Consider the following 19,771-nt stretch of genomic DNA (forward strand, 5'->3'; position numbering starts at 1 on the left):
TGCTCACACATAAGTGACCCTCATTGTGAAAATATGTGTACCATCGTTTGGGGCAAGCTGCAGCCTATTGCCCTTCCCTTTAAAATAACAACATTTGGCTGAAATGGCATTTTGCCCCCTTTCCTGTCATGATACAGTGACTCAGGGCTTTTCCATCGTGTACAGTTTGTAAACAAGGAAACGATGAAAGCTAAGGATTGAGGCAAATTACTGTTGAGCAGCGAGTTTGGTGGTCTCTTTGTTCACATCTGCTTCATCTTTCAGTAACCACTGTGCTATTTTTCTAATGCTGCTGCACGGTCAGGAGGGGAAAACTCTGCAGGCAGACCTAAAAATCTGATCCTCTCCTCATGTTTGACGAGGCTACCTAATCTCTTTTGTTCCACCCCAAGAGTCTATTTCAGGGACAACTGAGCCCACTGTAACAAAAAACCAGTGACGCAAAGCAGGTCATTAAACGCTTCTTCCACTTATTTATTGATGGACACACAGATCAACTTTTTAAGTAGGTTGAGTGGACGCTCCAGTGCGAGTTCAAGGACGAGGCTTTACGTTTGATCTTTGAAAGCAGATGCGATGGTGATAGATGACATTTCAGAATTTAAAATCTACCAGGATACACTTGTGTTAAAAACAGTCAGTATTAGCTAACAGATTATTTTGTAGAATAGTCCTGTTACCTAAGAAAAAAATAATATAGTTTCCAGCTGCTGATAATCCAGAGTCACCTTCATCCAGACAGCAGTCAGTGTCACAGTACAAATTATACAATGAGATTTTTTTTAAAATAATAAAATCATCCCCGGTGACTTTGTAGGTGGGGGATTTACACAACATACTGTAACCTTTCACAGAAATGAAATCTACCTCGAGTAGATTTGCGATTAGGTGAGCTGGCACACTTTGCACAAAAAGTAGATGGTATTGCAAAGATGAAATATAAGTGGTTATTAGAAAATATACACAACTAGACCCTTTTTTTTTTTTTAAACCAACAATCATTGTTTAGCACAGGGGTGGGCAATCTCAGTCCACGAGGGCCGGTGTCCCTGCAGGTTTTAGAGCTCACCTTGGGTCAACACACCTGAATCACATGATTAGTTCGTTACCAGGCCTCTGAGAGAACTTCAGGACATGTTGGGGAGCTAATTTAGCCATTTAAATCAGCTGTGTTGGTTCGAGGACACATCTAAAACCAGGTCTCGTGGACTGAGATTGCCCACCCCTGGTTTAGCATGTTAAAAAGCTGATTGACTCAAAGAATAATCTTAAGATGCAACAAATTTCGATGTCCAAAATCTATTCGGGAAAACCAAAAAAAATGAACAAACAAAAAAAACAAAAACCGAAGAAATTTCTTCAGAAACATTTTGTTCTATCGTTTATTGTAAGAGATGAAGAGAATGGCTAAAAACACTTGAGACCTTTGACGAAACCGTGCACACTGGCTCCAGACAGAGCAGAGCAGTAGAAAACAACTTTGGCTCTTTTTTCTTCCCCCCAGAGGTTTATCAGGATCCCCGACTCTCTAGCCTGACAAACGGACACCTCAAGGGTTAACTTAATGAAAAGTTATCAGAGCCAAGCTGTGCTGGTTTGCGCAGGGAGTAGTAAATATGGAAGCTTTGGCTTTAATTGAGTTCCCTGCTTGCAATCTTCATCTGTTAGAAGCTTAAAAATGCTGATGAGTTGCAGAAAAACACCCTTTTTTATTGCTTCTTTAATCAGTAAAACAGCTTTAGTTGTGCCAACACAAGCTTACATTACAAATTATAAACAATGTGTCATGAATGACACTTAATCATGGTCATGTACATTTTTGATCAATTTAATGTAGCTAGATAAAAACAAATGTGCTTCTCTTTTTTGAAAAAACAAAACATGGGTAACCCAAACTTTTCAGCAGCTGTAATAATAACTAGAATTTTATTGGGCTGCCGGTAAATTATAGATTACAATCACACTAGTAAATCAACTACTCTTTAGTTTCAATTCCAGACCACAATTTTCGATTTTCACTTTAGTTTCAGGTTTTGGGTTTCAGGAATAATCATGAGTCATCATCTATTCTGGGCGTTACTACCAAGCAAAATTTGTCTCGTATTTAAGAGATTCTTGTACAGTAGTGCAGAGGAAATAATTTCACACCAGCTGATTTTAGCCACACACACAAAGGGTTGCAGCGAAATGTTTGCCATGCTTCCTGTTTTTCTAAAATAACCTTACTGTGCACATCTGTCTCTGTCATAATGAAAGATGAGGACAGGTCAGAGTCCAGTGAGAGGCAAGCCTCGCACATCTTACATAATAGTACTCCGACAACCTGTCTGCCTGATTCAAAGAACACTCCCTGCTCTCACGGGGCAGTGGATAAATAAGTCATGAGCTGGAGGATTGTGTGACAACAGTGCTCGACAGACAGTCACAACAACACATGCTGGCAGGAAGAAGACAGCTCTAGGTTTGGCAACTGCTTTCAAATGGGATGCGACTGTGACTGATGGCCCCCAAAGTGTTGGTGTTGATTTCCAAAAAGCTGCAAAACTTAGATGCTAAACAATCAGCTCCATTAAGACGTCTGTGTAGCTGTGAAATAGTGACATGCTGCAGAAAACTGATTCACTGACTAATTAAAAGCACTGCAGGACCGCGTCTCTGCAAACCATAAAAATTAGGTCACTTCCACTACATAACTGAGAGCGTGGATTCAGGCGCCACACAGTGGTCAGCCTCAGCTACATTTACTGAGTGGGTTATGCTACATTAACGTCTGCTACAGTTACAGTTCACAGCACTGAAAATAATGAAGAAAAACAACAACAACAAAAAGCTACATCAGCAAGATTTATAGCATATACTCTGAAAACAACATGAAGTAGGCTCTGCAGTATTTTTAAAAGTACCATTTATTTTATTTTAAAATATTTAGAAACTTAAGAATCCCAAAGGTTTGTTAAATTCAGTTTTGACAACAAAATTCATCATTTTAGACGCGATTAACTGTGTTAAAGCACAGCTCTATTAAAAGGAAACAAAAACACCACAATTCATTATTTATGATTACATCAGCTGTGCAAAAGCATTCTTCATATCCAGTTCAAATTCCAAACAATATCACTGCATCACTAAAAAAAACAAACATGGAACCATAAATGGGAAGCAATGGGAGGTATTAATGGTGTCAGCAGAGTATACCGTGGGAGAGATGCCGTCACCCGTATCAGACGTGCTGTGACCTGGGTGAAGCAAGTGAACAAGGTCCTGGAATGTAGTTACAATTTCAGAGTGCCCACAAATTAGTTGTTTTTGTTTTTAAAAGGACACCAGAAGGAATTCTAAGACAGTAATGCATGGTAACAAAACTTTAATAGTTAAAAATCAACTACATAATAAATTAAAAAGGTGAAGGGATGACTCTAGATGAGCACAGCACAATAAGTGTATTTTAATTCAGTCCTGTGAAAGCTTTTTCATGGCTGAATGTGAAGCCGCATCTCTCCACCTTCTTGGTGCAACACGTTGCACTGTAACTGTATCTAAACACTTCAATATAAAACCGTTCTAAGCACCATGGCTCCCTTTGCACCTGGCATCAACATGCATTCTGGCTGCATTTAAGTCCAACAATCCACATCTGCAGTCGCTTGAGGCACTAAAGATAAATAAGCAGGTTTGAAAGTAAAAAGCGACAACTACCAATGTGGAAGCAAACAATGCGGAATGCACATATATGGAATGTTTTGGTTGGGCTCTGTGTCACAGTGTTTCAACACTGATGGCGTTTATATCCACCAGATGCAGAAAAAGTCCTCTTTCTTTAACGCTGCTGCTAAGCATAGTTTCTGTATTGCTTTGTTAAACCTGATTAACCTTAGAAAATGTTTACACGCAGCCCACTGGGGTCAAATCGCTGGAATTGGAAAATGTGGTGGATCATTATTTGCTTGATGTGTCGTTTTGTGTGATGTGAAGCTGAAGTTATGATTCATGCTAATGCCAGATATCATAAGAGCCTGTGATGCCATTATCATCATTAGCGCTAATGTTGTATAATATCAAATAGCTATATAAAAGTCCTGCTTTGACAAAATCCATTTACATGTTTTTGTGGTTATATACATTTATAATAAAAGTAACCAATATCACCCTTTTTAGTTTTCTCGAATCAGAACCACACGCACCATTTGGAACTGACTGAGGGTTTGTCTGTAAAATGATGCCGGGGGTGGTGAATCTCCCACATTCAGACAGGCAAAGTGTCTGTTCTGTGGTATGTTGCTCAAGCTTCAAACTCTGAAGTCATACTTATCCTGTAGTGTGAGTAGGCGGAAGAGGAAGGAGGAGGATTGGTGGGATCCAAAGTCTTCGGAGGAAGTTCGGTAAGTATGTATTCGGGCAAGGCCTCTGGCGCTCCCATTCCCAAAGTATATTCCTGAGTGAAATCCATGCATAGTAGTGGCAATGACGACGAGTGCGTCAGTGGTCACAGAAATTGCTCGCGCTCACACCCACGCACGTCGCTCACAGACAAATAGTTAGTTCATTGTTCACTGGCTCAAGCAAGCTGCTAGTAGTTGAGTAGGCGCTCCCTTTCTGTGCCAGACCAGCTCTTCTTAGCAGCAAACACCTTTGCTTTGTTCACTGACGGACCTGTGAAGAGTCAAACACGTTAAAGTCAGTATAAACAGCCTCTATATTGGTGCACTTGTTTCTTCTATTTACCGCATTACTGACCTATATAGCTGAGCAGTACAGGGAGGAAGATGAGGCCGTGCGCCGCCCCCAGCAGCACTATGGCCAAGTACATCCTAAAATAGAAGACCTGGAAGATCTGCGACTTGGAAAGTGCCAGGATTAAGATGCCTCCAAACTTTGTTAATGTGATCCCACTGAAAACCTGCAGAAAGAGGAAAAAGTTACATGAGGCAGTGATAATTAAAAGTAAACGTGACCCTTTCATCTAGCAGTTTTTTATGCACTGCATTACCAAAGTGCCAAAATTATTCTTTAAGCCAAAAGAGATCATAATACGACGCCCTCTTGTGGATTTAATGAGAGGTGAAAAACTTACTGAGCTGCCCATGTGAGCTAGGGCCTCCTCAGCACGCTCCACTCTGTTGTTCTTCACGCTGACGGTGAAGGCTCGCACGATGTGACTGCAGAACTCCACCGAGATCCCACAGCTCTGCAACAGAGGACAGGAAACACCTCAGCACCACCAACATGAACATTCAGGAGTTCTATTCTGTGTGAGGTTTTCTAATCTTTTTTTGTGTTTTTTTTTTTTTTTTAATTAATACAACATATTACTTTGCCAACACATCTGCAAACCTTTAGGGACACTGTTACATTGCAAAGACAAAATCCCTGATTGGAGGACTGAAAATGTAAACAGTCCCAGTTTAAAGGGTACAGCGTGTGAACCAGATGCAAACAGGAACAAAACTTGACTACACCTACATTGTGTTCCGTTTCACCTATTCTACAGTAACAATTGGGGAAACAGTGGCTGGAGGCAGCAGCACAAAATGACATCGGCCATGGCAACCTTGCTTTTATATACAAATATACCGAGAACACAGTCAAGCTGGCAGCCACCGGGATCACTGATTGCAAAGATGTGTTTGCAATCTATAGGCGTTTAACAGTGAGAGAATTCTTTGGAAATTTGTCTCACTGATTGCAGTCAGACTGTGATTGTTTGAAGACAGGTTGCCTCCCACAAGGCAATCTGTGCAATTGACTCAAGTAGCTGCTGGAACTGCTTACAATGAGTTGCTGGATGTTAAAGTTTAAAAAAATAAATAAATAAAGAATTCAGTGCAATCACTGGGCAACCACAGATTTTACTCCTATTTGCAAAAAAAAAAAGGAAAAAAAAGAAGGCATTTTTCTCCTACTGTGACTGAGCTATTAAAGGTTATATCTTTAATAATATCACAAAAAACAACACCTATATAAAACACTTAACGCTCAATGAACCAGTATATTAGGATTAGTTGTTACTGTTTTGTGAAAAGCATGCAATAGAAAACAAAATCAACAAAATCTGGGTTTAAAATACAAAGCTTTTTGGTTTTCCACTGTATTAAAGTGGATATTTTGGTTAAATGATAGACTTTCACATGATTACAGTGTAAAACAGGCTCACTCTATCAAACCTAAACTCCGAGTCCAGTGAATTCAAGGTGCTCTTACCATAACCAGGTTCACAAGTGATACTGCATTGAGACTGATGTCCCACAGCCACATGACACCGAACATGTTGACCAGAATCATTGCGATGGTAATGCTGACCAGCACGCCTGCCCACAGCTCGAAGCCCAGCAGCACAGTCGTCACCACAAATATGGCTGCCAGCGAGACGCACAGGTTCAGGATCGTGTCATTCATGATGGTGAGGTACTGCTCGTAAAACACGTAGAAGACGCTGCAAAGGAGGAGAAGACACATTAGTTAGCAATAAACTGTTATCTCAATAGATAAAAGAGTATGTGTTTAATACTTGTATTGAAATATTGGTCTATATGTTTAAAAACAACAAGGAACTGTCGCTTTATTACATTGCATTTTTAAACTAGTTACCAATCATCCTGTTCTGACAAACAGCAAATGTAATTTCATAAAAAAATAAAGTGAAATTTGTAGAGAACAGAAAACGCTTTAATGTCAAACATCTGCATTTCCATAAATGTTAACCTTTCACTGCATTATTCCTGATTCTCCTACATAATATTTTTATATTTTGAATTGACCCTGAGGTGCCGTACCTATTTTATTTAGCCCCCACTCCTGGTTTAATTAGTGCTTCCCACCTGTTTTTGTACTTCGTTAATGTTTTATATCAATAACTTATTGCATTATTGTGAAGCACTTTGGTCTACCTTTGGTTTTAAATCTGCTATATAAATAAAATTGTACTGTATTGTATTGCAATGTTGTTTTCTTTGCTGTGTGTTTATCTACAACCTACTTCCCCACCTCTGATAACCCTAAAGTTTCAGTTCAAAAAATTCAGCATACACCACCATAAACCATAAAACAGCGGCTGAAACTGAAAACTTTTCATTTGGAACAAACTTTAATAAAGAACTATAAAATGATTTATATATATATGCGCGGCAGGTTGATACGATAGGTCTTACCTGTAGGCGAAAACTTTGTGGTCCATGGACTCACTGATATTTTTGGCCAGGATTCGAGCCATTTTCAGAGCCTCTACATAGTCTGGGGACTCCTTTAGGATGGTGTGGTAAGTCATGAAGTACGTGGCTCCTACCCCTGTGTTGTTGGGATACAGGTCAACTGCGGCAGCATAGGCTGCATGGCCACTAGAGGAATATGGGAAGAAGTGAAACATCATAATCCACAACAAAACTGGTACACCGTGCTTTCAATAGAAGGAGGAGATGTCGACAGAGCTTTAAAATTACCCTTTTCCGCATTTCAGGTTGGGGTTGTCAGACAGGAACATGGGTAAAAAGTGCATGAAGTCTTCTCCTTCAGGCCTCTTTTTTCCACTGGGAGTCATCGGCCGACAGGATACACAGGACGAGTTCACCACTGGAAAAATACATCAATCAGTACATATAATTCTGCACATTTATTGTGACAAAAACACAAAAACTGAAAACTAATAAAGTAACAAGTGAATGTTTTGGAAAGTCTGATATACAACATAGAGGTGATTAACATACAATATATACAGATCACACTGTCAACATTATTACTAAGATTACCATTATCATCACCATGGATACAGATTCCTGCACCTGTTTTTTGTTTTTGTTCTGAAAAATGTAATGCACCTTACTTTAACCGTTTGAGTTCTTATATTGCGTTGTTGTTTTGGCATGGATTATATGTTTTACAGCCATTGTTTCATATGAAGAACTAGAAATAAAAACCTTTGGCCAGACTGGCCCATTGTAACGGCAGGGTTATGGGGTTATGAAACAAGCGTTCAAAGCACTGAATAAAACTTTACCGGAGGCATTGCAGAAGGCCCCGGTGGTGTTGTAGTACCGACAGCAGGTGGACTGAGGCTTCACCCAGTCAAAGTAGTCATCCAGCCAGGAGGATGGTGTGCTGGAAATGCTTGTGCTATAAGCAGAAGAACAAATAAATAAATAGCTCTGGCATCACAACATCAAAGCAGACAGGTTTCAAAACCTTTGCAGGATCTAAAGTTTAGCAATTGATATATTAATTTACACAAACACTTAAACAGTTGGATCAGGAGCTCATGTCATCCTCAGCTCAGACTTACTAGTTGCTTATAAGTGAGGCTGTGTAGACCTGCTGCACCAGGGAGTTGTTGTTACACCCCACCCCTCCACACACAGCATTCTGACCCTCTGGGCTACTGTAGTTGAGACCTTCCTCTACCACAAAGTAAACAGGTGCTCCAGTGTGGAGATACTCGCTCATGTTCTTGAAGTACTGCAATACATACGAGTCCTAGAGAGAAAGAAACTGTCAGCACTGCCCGCAGGAAAAAGGATGTGAGACAAGATATCGTGCTTGTTCCATGCCCCCCACACACACACACACAGCTGTGAGAAATTATGGCACATTACATGCATGATTTAGCTTCCTGAATGACTAAGCAGCAAACTAACCAGACTACAAATTTCAATGTCACTGCTGAGTGTTGCTACAATCAACCTGTAGACAAACTTTTCCAAAAGTATCAAAATGGTTGAAATGGTGTACATAAAACTTACATCCGGCATGGATAATTTCTGGTCCAGTCCGATCTCAACTTTATTCACCACAGCAATACTGAAGGAGAGCATTCCCACAAACACTGCCACCTATAAATAACAATGATCATGAATGCATGCTCATGATAAACAATTCTTCAAATCAAACCCAAAAACCTGTTTTTTAGCTAATTATTAAAAGGCAGGCGTGCGTGACTGCACTGAGGTACTCACTATGACCGGTCGCACCCACTCTGTGAGGATGAATGGGGCGAAGACTTTCTTGAAAAACTGGAACAGGAAGCCATCTGTTTTGATTTCCTGTCCTTCTGGCAGCGTCACGCAGCAGCAGATATCAAGTCGATTCCTCTATTAGACACAAACAACAAAGCATTTGATAAGTGTATGTTACCACTACTGACCTAGTCTGAAACTATCAAGAATATGCACTCAAACATTTGTTATTGAGATTCAAATACACTCCAAACTCCAATAGGAAATTTGAACAATAAGAAGAGACATCACTGCACCAATTTCATTTTAAATCTCCTCAAAATTAGATTAAGAGTTTGCTGGGACTGAAACTTTCAGCTTAAATATTTGGCAAAACATCTCCATAAACCCTCAGTCTGTAAATCTAACTCTGTTCATATGATCGTCTCACCTCTTGCCTTTTAGCGTCCAGACCGAGCAAGCTGACAAAGCAACTGATCTGCAAAAGGAAATCAATAAAAACAGCCAAGCCAGCAAACATGGAGAACGTCCTGACTGCTGGCATGCTGGACAGCGCTCCTGGAAAAGAAAAAGAAAAGATTATTTTATCAGTATGTGACTCACCAGGGCACTTTGACACATTTTGTGGCCATGGCAACAATTCGGACCAAATTAAAAAAAAAGAAAAAAAAAAGCAAAAAAAAAAAAAAAAAAAAAACAGAAAGCGACAGCGACTGTGCTTCTCGGAGCTCTCGCTGTCCCCGACTGATCACAAAAAAAAAAAAAAAAAAAAAAAAAAAATTATTCTAGCTTTTAATGCCTTTGATAAGTGTAATGAAAACAAACACTATTAGAATCAAGATTCAGACAATCAGCGTTACACAGCCTTGGCATACAGTCAGAAGAGTGAAATAAATAGCACCGTCACTGCCAAGTGACTCAGTTGTTAGAGATTTGAAATAGTCCCATCAGTACAAACAGTGTTACAGAGCATTTATTATACAATCGCTGTTGTATGAACACTATGTCAGGGTAGGTATTGATGATAAAAAGAGCAGTTTGATCTGAGAGCTGTCTGTGTACTTGATGTAGTAATAAAGGAAAATGTAATAACTGATCTATTTTACCCAGGAAGAAGGCGACAGTCTCAGAGAAGGAGGACAGAAACAAGCTTGGGGCGATGTCTCCAAGAATACGACCGATCTGCTGGTGGAGTTCTTCCTGTGGCATCCGCTCATCCCTCTGTTCGAAAATACAAATGAAGAACCAATTTAGTACACGTAGCTGGTACAAAAGGGACCCATTTTTATTTACAGCTCCATTTTTCTATTCTTGGACTCACCAGAGTAGCTTAACATGATTCACCGTCCGAAATAATCGTTATTAATCTTACACTGGGCTTGAGCGCAGCCCCTCAGTTCATCATCCATCTGAAACATGCCATCTTATCTCCCCTTCTATTTAGACCACCCACTCTTTACTCTGATTGGTTGTCAGCCTGACTGACCTTTTGGCAAACATGGATCACTTGCAGATAAGCTGACCTCATTATCTGAACGTTTAGTTATGCTTATAAGAAAATAATTATAAAAAAAAAAAACATAATAGAGACAGAAAACTGGACAATAATTTATATTTAATATTAATAAAGGTCTAGAGTAGCACCACATTATATGGCAAGCCACTTGTTAATTATGTGTCAGTTTAACGGACTGGATTGAAAGAGCTTACCTGGTATGTCTGTACTATGATAAAGATGTTGTCCACTCCAACAGCCAGCACAAGGAAGGGAATGACCTCAATCACAATGAGCGTTAGTGGGACACCACAGTAGCTGAAGATCCCCAGTGAGCAGGCCACAGAGCTCAGCACAATCAGGATACCTGCTATACCCAGGGAAATCTTAGAGTCCACCTGTAGGGGCAAAAGTATAAAAAGCCCATTATGTGCACACTTTATGCACGACGAGGAAAAAAGCTGCCAATCATGTTGATCCAGTTTAGCTAAATTAAAGTCATGTGTTAAATTCTATGGTCACAAACAGGAAGGAGGAGTTACAAAGCATAATGTGTCAAACTATTTCAGGCATGGATTATGTTCACTGATCATTAAAAGCACATGCACAGTGAAGAGAAAGAATTTAATTTTTACCAGCACTCTTCTAAAGCTGTGGATGTGACCCAGGGCCAGGGAGATGTAGATGAACATAATGCCATAGCTGAGGACCACAGTGCCGATGTCGCTGTTGCTCTCTCTGTTGATCTCATCTTCAATGCTCCTCTCTGCACTGAAAGCGATGGTCAGGTTGGGGTTGCTGAAGTTCTTCATAAATTTGATGAACCTGAAATGGAAGCAAAAAACCCAGATGTTAACGTACGAGCAGCATCTTGAGCTAGCGTGAGCTTATTGATCGTTTGTTGTCTCACTCGTTTTCCCATGCCCGAGCTTTCTCCAGTCTGACGGTATCATTCAAATAGTTGTTGATGGGAAAAGTGATCACGAGCGCAGTGGCATTGTTGTAGTTTGTGTCTGTAGTGGGGAAAGAAGGAAAACAAAAAACAAGATGCATGAACCACTTAAAATGCTTCTCATTTATCAATCATAATAATTAGGATTACTGAACTGACAGTTATTGCTTAATGTTCCTTTTGAAAACGTGTACAGATTAAAATGGCTTCTAAATTACATCGTCACAGTTGGCTGAAGACAAAAATGGGAAGTTGTTCTTACTTTTGATTTAGGCTTTATTTGGATGCAACATTTCAGATCTAGTAATGCTCCATATTCTTGCTATTAGTACTTAAGTCATTTGTTTCATTTTCTAATTGTAGTACAAGATCAGTTCTAATGATGTTGCACTACACTATAATAAATGCAATGCCACAGTTTATTCTGAATCAACACTACTACAACTGCAACATAGCCCAACACCATCTAAACCTCGCCCCGATACTTGTCTCCAACCTGAGCTGTCCCCTCTAAAGTTATTACAAAACCTATCCTTCCATGGTAACTCCAACAAAATATTACAACATAAAATGAATAAAATAAAATTAACGTAGGTATAAATGAATTATATAATCAGTCATTTGGAAGGCCAGACATTTTCTTCTACAACAATCATGCACTGTAGTACTATTATTATTATTTTTTAATTTACCTATTTATATATTTTATAACTTAACAACATTGAAATTTAGACACATGTTATTTCCCCCGTTGGATTTTTCCTGCTTTTAACTTGCACAGAATTATCTTTCTTCTTTCTTCATTGTTTGTTTTGTAATGCATTTCATGGCACTTTTTTATTTTATTTTATTATAATTTCTAATCAAATTTTTGGCACTTTAGGCCCTCCATACACTGCTACAAATGGAAAGTTTATACGCAGAGTACAGCGAGTGATCAAAGACCAAAGTGTTTCATTCAGCGCAGTAAAACTCAATAAAAGAATAATAAGAGAAGCTGTAAACCAATTATGCAACTACTGTAGGGGAGAAACAAAAAATTCCCACAGTTCTGGGACAAACAGCAGTAATGATTTGCACTTAGAATTGCTTTTCTATGAAACGTGTTGCATGCAACTTAAATGTACAATTTCATTAAAACAAAATTCGGAATTGGTGAATACGCAAGTTTCCCCCCCAATGCAACAGTTTAACTACCAGGATGGCGTCCAAACAACTTTTAACATACAAAGCTGTGCCAGTATAACCCCCATGCTCTGATTGAAGTTGTGTCAAACCGAAGTCATGTGAATATACTTCAAAACTCACCATCGTATCCTCCCAGTGCAAGCCAAGGGAAGACAGGGCCACCAAAGGTGCCTAAACAAGGGTCATGTAGCATAGTGGTGTCGTTGAGGGAAGCCGGTGCACTGCACAAGCAAAGAGAAAACAATTATGTTAAAGACAACCGTCAGTAAGGGTTTGCAGAAATCTGCGTCACATAAACACCTATTGCACATGACAGCGAATGAGGAAGTTTGAGTGTACTATTTTAAGAAGACACTTTTTTCAGTGACCTCAACTGCACAAAGGAGATTCTTGTTAACTGCAGGTGCCATTTTTCAACTGTTGGTTTGCTTTTTTTTAACTTTTAAAAATATTTCTTAGACATTTAACACAAATGTGACAGCAATTAAAACAAGCTGATAAGAAAAGTAAAGGCTAAATCTGTCAATAAAACAGATACAAATACTTTTACCTGACACAGTAGAGGAAGTGGTCATGATAGTCAGCCCAGATAAAAAATTCATCTCCCATTAAGTGATCCAGTGTAGCGTGGCTGTTCTGGAAGTAGTTTAGGACACTAAGAATTGTACAGTTGTCATTGTACGGAGCCAGAGGAGCCAAGCAGATGTCCTTCAGGGTAACGGATTCTTGATTATATGAGGCTACGAGGCCTTCAATTTCAAGCTGCAGATCCAGGACCTGGTAAGTTGAAAGAAAATGGAAAAAGAAAGGAGAACCTTTTAACCACCGTATGAAAAATTTGCTTGCTTTTCACGTGCAAAGCTTCTATTTTATCTAACAAAGGAAACAGTGACGTTGTTACAGAATTTACACACTGACAGCATTGTGGCTCGGTGGTTAGCAATGTTGCTTCACAGCAGAATGGTCTCTGGTTGAAAACCTGCGTGAGTCTGCATGTTCAGCCAATGCCATTAATGTGAAATATATTAGCCAAGGATATGCTCAAAACAGAGACACCATGGTGCTGTATTTATTTATTTATTGAAGATAAGAAAGTCACTTGTGTACATTGGGAGAGCATGAAATCATATCTAACCTCATTGAAATATTTGGATGGTTCGTTAATACCTTTTGTTTAAACTTCTATATAGTTTATATGTGTCAAAAATAGTCAAAGTAGACTGAACAGGCTTCCAAAATAAACCAGTGTGTGAATGGGTGAATGACTGAATGTAGCGTAAAGCGCTTTGGGGTCCTTAGGGACTAAGTAAAGCGCTATACAAATACAGGCCAATTGGTTTTTTTTTTTTTTCAAACCAGTCTGACTTCAACTCACCTGATGCAGGAGCTCTTTGTTCAGAACCGAACCGAATGGGAAAGATCCTCCAAAATACGGATTGTAGGTCTCATTGAGCTCGAGTGGAGTAGTTATGATGAGCTGCACAGTTCTGAAGAAAGGTCCAAAGTGTTTGTCGAAGTAATCCTTCTCTTGACGAGCTTGGCTCTTGGGAGATGACCAGAGCTCAACGGGGTCGGTGGTGATGCGCATGTAGGCCAGGCCCCCAGCTGAGGCTCCCACCAGTACCAGGCAACAGAAGAGGATGAGAAATGGATGCCTCACGCAGAAGGAACCCCAGGAGCTGAAGAGCATCCGCAGGCCATTCTCAAAACGCTCACCCAGCGTTTCACAGCATGATGCATTTACTGAAAGGTAGGAAATACCTAGAACTTAGTTTGGGCTGTGTGGTAATTACATCAAGACACATTTGGAGAAATTATGCAGTCTCAATGACATCTCATAGCTGTACCTTGATCAGGATCATCACTGTTAAGTGACAGTGGGTTATTACTGTCCAAAATGGGGCCATACTCAGATGTGATAGCTCTTTTCCTGCAAAGAAGGACAAACATACGATATCATCCAAATCTGTTTTCCACTCTGAAATATATTCAGCTACATTATGTACTGCTTGACACAGGAACCAACAGTATACAATCAGAAAGATTTGTTATTTTAATTATTCAACGAATTATAAGATGCAGTTACAATTTCAATGTAAAGCAAGGTGCAAGGCACTCCGCCCCCCGCCCTTTTTCTTTTTAAATTTGCCTGATCAATTAGTTTATGACCTTTTGCCTGCTTAACTTCAGAGAGTGGCATTTGCATTTGGAAGTTGCGGCTAAATGAATTCTCAGGGCAAGTAAATCAGACAATTCCTATGCTGTAAAAACAACACAGGTTTCTGCTCTTTTCATATGAATGTTTGAGTGAATGAATGAGAGAGAGAATATCAGGAGTGGGATAAACAGTCTGGTAAACTTCTGGGAAAAATAAAATGAATCACAAAACGTGGCAACTTGAAAAGGCTCGAGTTCCAACTCAAGGCAAAAGTGGTGGATGCTTGCAGGATCCTTTGAACAGTAGTGATAATTTAAAAGAATCACATCAACTCTTTGGACAGACAAACGCAAAATCAGCATGAGTGACGATGTATTTCCCCAGATGAAAACCAAACCATAAGCAGAAAAACAAAAAACAAAAACAAAAAACCTGACAACTGAAATCAGCTGCAGTTAAGGCCTGGCAAAGCATCAAACCTCTTCACACAGTCATTGCCTTTACCCATCATGCGCGTGCAGTCAACCCTCAAGGCTTATCTCGTACCAGAAAAACCCTGCTTAACCTTCAAGTGTGTCATCATACAAATCTCTCCACATCCAACTATACAGTGTGTGTTCAAAGCTAAAAAATTCCATTACCTGTAACACCACACTCCCAGAAGAACTCCAAAAAAGAGGAGCAGGAAAGCCATGTAGGAGATCCACATGATGACAGCCATGGCATCGATACCAAGGATGGTCCATGGAGGCGGGAGCGGTGGAGGTACGGGTTTCGGGCCGCAGGACTTGGCGCAGTCCTGACAGGAGCACGGACCTGAACCATCCTCCAGGCTTTCGTTACAGGCGTACGTAATGTTGTTCATGGGAGTGTAACCAGCCAACGGGACATCTAGGGTAAAGACATTGCACATCACAGGACAACAGAGGGATCAGAAACTTAAAAATACTCAAGCTCAGAAAACTACTGCTTTTGGGGGGGGAAAAAAAAAAAAAGTACTTGAAAAATACTGACCTGTGAATTTTGGATCGATGGGAAAAGGGGTCTGTTGATTCTTGGTATTGAACATGAACTGGATCCAGTTGGTAGCATTGCATGCTTCTGCAGTCTTGCCACACAGAAGAGATAAGGCCTTCACATTGCTAGATGGTGCCTGGACATCCTTGCATGCATTGTACATGGCTGGCAGAAGTCAAATGACATAATTTTAAAAACAAGGCAAAAAACAAAAAGGTGGCATATAAATAATTAAGTCAACTCCAAATTTAAATGTTATAATTATCAGTCACCAAAAATTAAACAATTACACAAGAATTTGTATAGAACTGATCAAGCTCCCTACTGTTACAATACTGGGAATTCTGGCTAAAAACCTCACCGTTAGAAAATGTTTGTCCAATATAGTATTGCACTGCCATTACGTCTTCGCCAGTAATATTGGTGACATTCATAAACTGACTCTGGTGTGGACTGCAAGTCAGCTCACAGAAGAGGTTCATGAGATTGTAGAAACACGCCGGGCACCTGCAGGCAGCCGCACAGTCAGACAGAAACAGGGAAACAGATTTGCTGCTATAACTCACAAAATAATAAAACAAGTTAAAGTGTAAAAGTCTGTAAAGGTTTCTTGGAGAAAACAAAAGTGTGCTGACATAAAATGAAATTCCTTTGGCCTTTGAGCGAGTCCATGTCTAAACCAATTAACTGGAAAATGCAACATTGACACTTGAAACATGGAAGACTGTCAGTATGCTGTGTGTGCCACTGCAGAGTTTATCATCAGAAATTAAAAAAGAAAAAGAAAAAAAGGGAACAACGATGCCAAGTCAAGCAGGTCATGTGTTCTGGCAGTTTATTATATAACATCTTTGCGTACCGAGACAGGAACTGAAGTGGCAGCTGGAGACTGCCTTTGAGGGTTCGCAACTGGTCAACGTTGCAGCAGAGACTTTTGTTTCCATAGTCGTACCCAGGACAGAGCTCCTTCATATTCAAACACAAAGAGAATGACAACACTTTATAAGAAGATTTCTGTAAGAGGAAACCTGTGGGATGCTTTAGGTGTCAAAAAATGTGAGCAATAAGAGAAGAAACCCCCCCCCAAAAAAAAAAAAAAAAAAAAACATCGAAGGGCTGTACGTACAGTGAGAAGCAGATAACCATCAGGTGGTAGTGGCTTAGGTGGACCAGTGTAGTTGCAGTTGTACTTTTTTCCAGGCACCGGCGAGTTACCGCACTCACCGTACCACACGCAGTGATGGGCCGCAACATGATACTTGTAAAACAAGAAAATCAGAAGTCATTTATTTAGTGATCGCAGCGAAAACTGCAGTGCAAGTTTATGCTCGTTTCAGCTGCACAGTCCAGTACAACATGTTTTTTGTTTTTTTTAATTCATGTGACTCAACTTCAATTTTCACCAAGTGAGGATATGGTCAAAACCAAGAGGGCAAAGAGAAAGCCCAGACGCATTTAGTTTCTCTAAAGGCTACAGCAGACCATGTGACTTTGTAGACCAATGACCTGACTTCCTTTAGATACATTTCCGCCTCAAAGACTTTCAGAGTGAGTGTGCTTTGAGGGCTGCAGAGATTTATGAAAAAAAACAACAACAACCAAAAAACTAAAACTGTGATTAAATGTAATTGATAAAAGTTTACAAGATTAAATATCAACTCAGGATGTTGGAATGAGACTTGAAACAGTGGCAGCAGTTAGAAATGCTAGCACTTACACAGTGATTTTTTTTTTTTTAATTCGTCTCACACACTCTCAATCACTTTTTTCTATAAGGTCTAATATTCACACACACCAACTTAAACTGGGGTTCAGCATTGTGCCCAGGCTGGGGCTAACTGGGGAATCGATCCACCAACCTACCTCCTGAGCCACAGTAGAAGTGGGTGGCCCTTACGAGCATTCAAATATGTGTGAAAAGAGACCACCCCTTAACAGAGCCACATTTATGCATTCTTGTATTTGTGTTTGAGAGTAATGAGAGTTCATCGGTACATGACTGCAGATTCTCACTTCCCTTACACAACGCAAAGAGTGGCCACATTTGTCTCTCTCCATTCCTCTCCTGTCATCCCTCCAAGAGGGTGAAGAGCTGAAGTGAATAGAGGGAGGTTTCCTTGCTTTCACTCCTCTCCGCCAGCTTTTCCTCCAGCAGACTGTGTGACTTTCATTGAAACTGCTTAAGGGGATTTAACAAATTTGGATGCAGACGACATTTAACAGAGTTAAATATCAGACCGGGTCTCATTTCCTGTGTTTCTAGTATCTTGTGCTTTGTATGTCTGAAAATAGTCACTTCACTTCTGCAAACATGTTTTCTTTTCATCTGGTATTTTTAAGAATACCCTTTGAAAAGCAGACAGACACATTTCTCAGTTTTTGTTTTCCAATCAGTCAACCATGGAGAAATACTCTTACATAAAGATTTAAAACTAAACTTTTTTTTTCTGTTTATTCAGCATCAGTGCGCTCTCACATGCTTTTTGCTTTCCGATGAGTAACTTAAGGAAGTTGATTCACTTACTCCACAAACTTTTATGGGAAAGCCTGTCACACTTTGTCCTACTCGTGCCTTGTGGTGCGAAGATGACACTTGACATTAGAATATCACTAAAAATTGAAAGTGCAGCCAGAGCTAGTGACCAAACTCTGCATCTATCAAAATCAAGTCTTGTTAATTCAGGGTAAAAAGCAAAACTCCGCCTGGGAATATTCAGAGAAATTCACCTCAACTCAGGAGCCATGCACACTCAGAGCCTTTGCTAAAATACTTTCAGCTTCATCCACAGCAGCCACAAATCAATACTCTTTCACTGATTTTGACATTCCTGCTGCTTCTGTCAGGATATCTTATCCTAAAGAGGTAATGATTAATCAGATTCTGGTGTTTTAGCAGGATTTCAAAAAAGTGCAGTCAGTGGACTGACCTAATTACATCATGAGGAGAGCAAACAATGCAGTGACAGTCAGGAGCTGGGAGGCTTAGCATTATCTACATCTGATTAAATCACAGACAAATTCTTTTTTTTTTTGTCTGCTTTGATCAAAAATCCTTTAAACTGATCTTAAATTATTTTATGGGTATTTCTTAAGGAGATGCAGTAATTTAAACGTTTATCAATACATGCAGAAGTTGAAGCTGGCACACAAAACTGTGCTTTTTTTTTATGTGAATTGATGTTAATCTCAAAATAAACCCCAGTAGTTTCAAGTCTCATGAGCGTCTGTATTCTCTCATTGCACTATTTTTTCACCAGCTCCGCGGTTACTACATCAGCTACATGACGTGTAGTTCAAATACTTGATACATCCAAATAAAAAGCGAATTTTTCACCACAGCTATTCTTTCTAACTAGCTAGCTTTTAACTCGCAGGTTTTGTTCACCCTTTGACAGGCTTGAGATTTTAGCGACATTTATCATAGCTGTGATGACATTTCGGGAGCCATTAGTCAGCACACAAATCTGGTTTCGACACTCGCTGAACCTAGAACCTGTACACGCACCGCCGGTCTCATGTTAGTCCGCAACAAAGCAGCAGTACTAACCCCAGCTATATGTTCAAACCGACATTAAGCCAATTATCGGCTAATATTGTCTTCAATATATGCAAAATAGGGTGAACACTTTTTAATAGCTCAACTCAGCCTAAATCCGAGTTTCCCTCGACAACTGATAAACAAACACTAGCTACGCCTGAGCTGAGTCATTAAACAGTCACGAGAGCGGTGACGTTAAATCAAACTTACCGATCTAAAATAACCCTCGGCCAGGAATATAACGAGGAAGAGCAGACTTAAGAAGCTTCTCCCTGCCATGAGCCCCATCTCGGTGCCTGAAACGATCAAATTCAACTGACTTGCTCAGGCAAACTTTACATTTCCTCACAACTGTCTTCTTCTTCTTCTTCCTCCTCCCAATATTTATTTGGGGCGGAGATAAATATTTATCCCAGCGCTGCCCCTAGCGACTAAGATGACCCACTGCACCACGAAGGCCACGAAAGGAACCCCCCCCATTTAA

The 19,771-nt window shown here is 39.9% G+C and overlaps 1 protein-coding gene across 1 annotated transcript; it reads right to left on the reverse strand.

Annotated features, from left to right (window-relative positions):
* Positions 1–1,496: 1,496 nt before the first annotated feature.
* On the reverse strand, positions 1,497–19,666 carry npc1 (Niemann-Pick disease, type C1). The gene is made up of 25 exons (XM_005912528.3): positions 19,498–19,666; positions 16,876–17,007; positions 16,609–16,715; positions 16,111–16,256; positions 15,747–15,914; positions 15,374–15,623; positions 14,422–14,504; positions 13,950–14,317; positions 13,125–13,351; positions 12,695–12,795; positions 11,345–11,447; positions 11,070–11,259; positions 10,650–10,832; positions 10,046–10,160; positions 9,370–9,497; positions 8,940–9,074; positions 8,727–8,816; positions 8,270–8,460; positions 7,988–8,103; positions 7,434–7,563; positions 7,146–7,331; positions 6,199–6,430; positions 5,072–5,185; positions 4,735–4,897; positions 1,497–4,650 (listed from the first exon to the last, which is right to left on the reverse strand). Exons 1-25 carry the CDS (start codon positions 19,573–19,575, stop codon positions 4,568–4,570), a joined length of 3,819 nt encoding a protein of 1,272 aa, XP_005912590.1. The 5' UTR covers positions 19,576–19,666; the 3' UTR covers positions 1,497–4,567.
* Positions 19,667–19,771: the final 105 nt, after the last annotated feature.

This window comes from Haplochromis burtoni, unplaced genomic scaffold (assembly GCF_018398535.1).
Source record: "Haplochromis burtoni strain Fernald_Lab_line unplaced genomic scaffold, NCSU_Asbu1 Contig_3, whole genome shotgun sequence".
Classification (NCBI taxonomy): Eukaryota; Metazoa; Chordata; class Actinopteri; order Cichliformes; family Cichlidae; genus Haplochromis; species Haplochromis burtoni.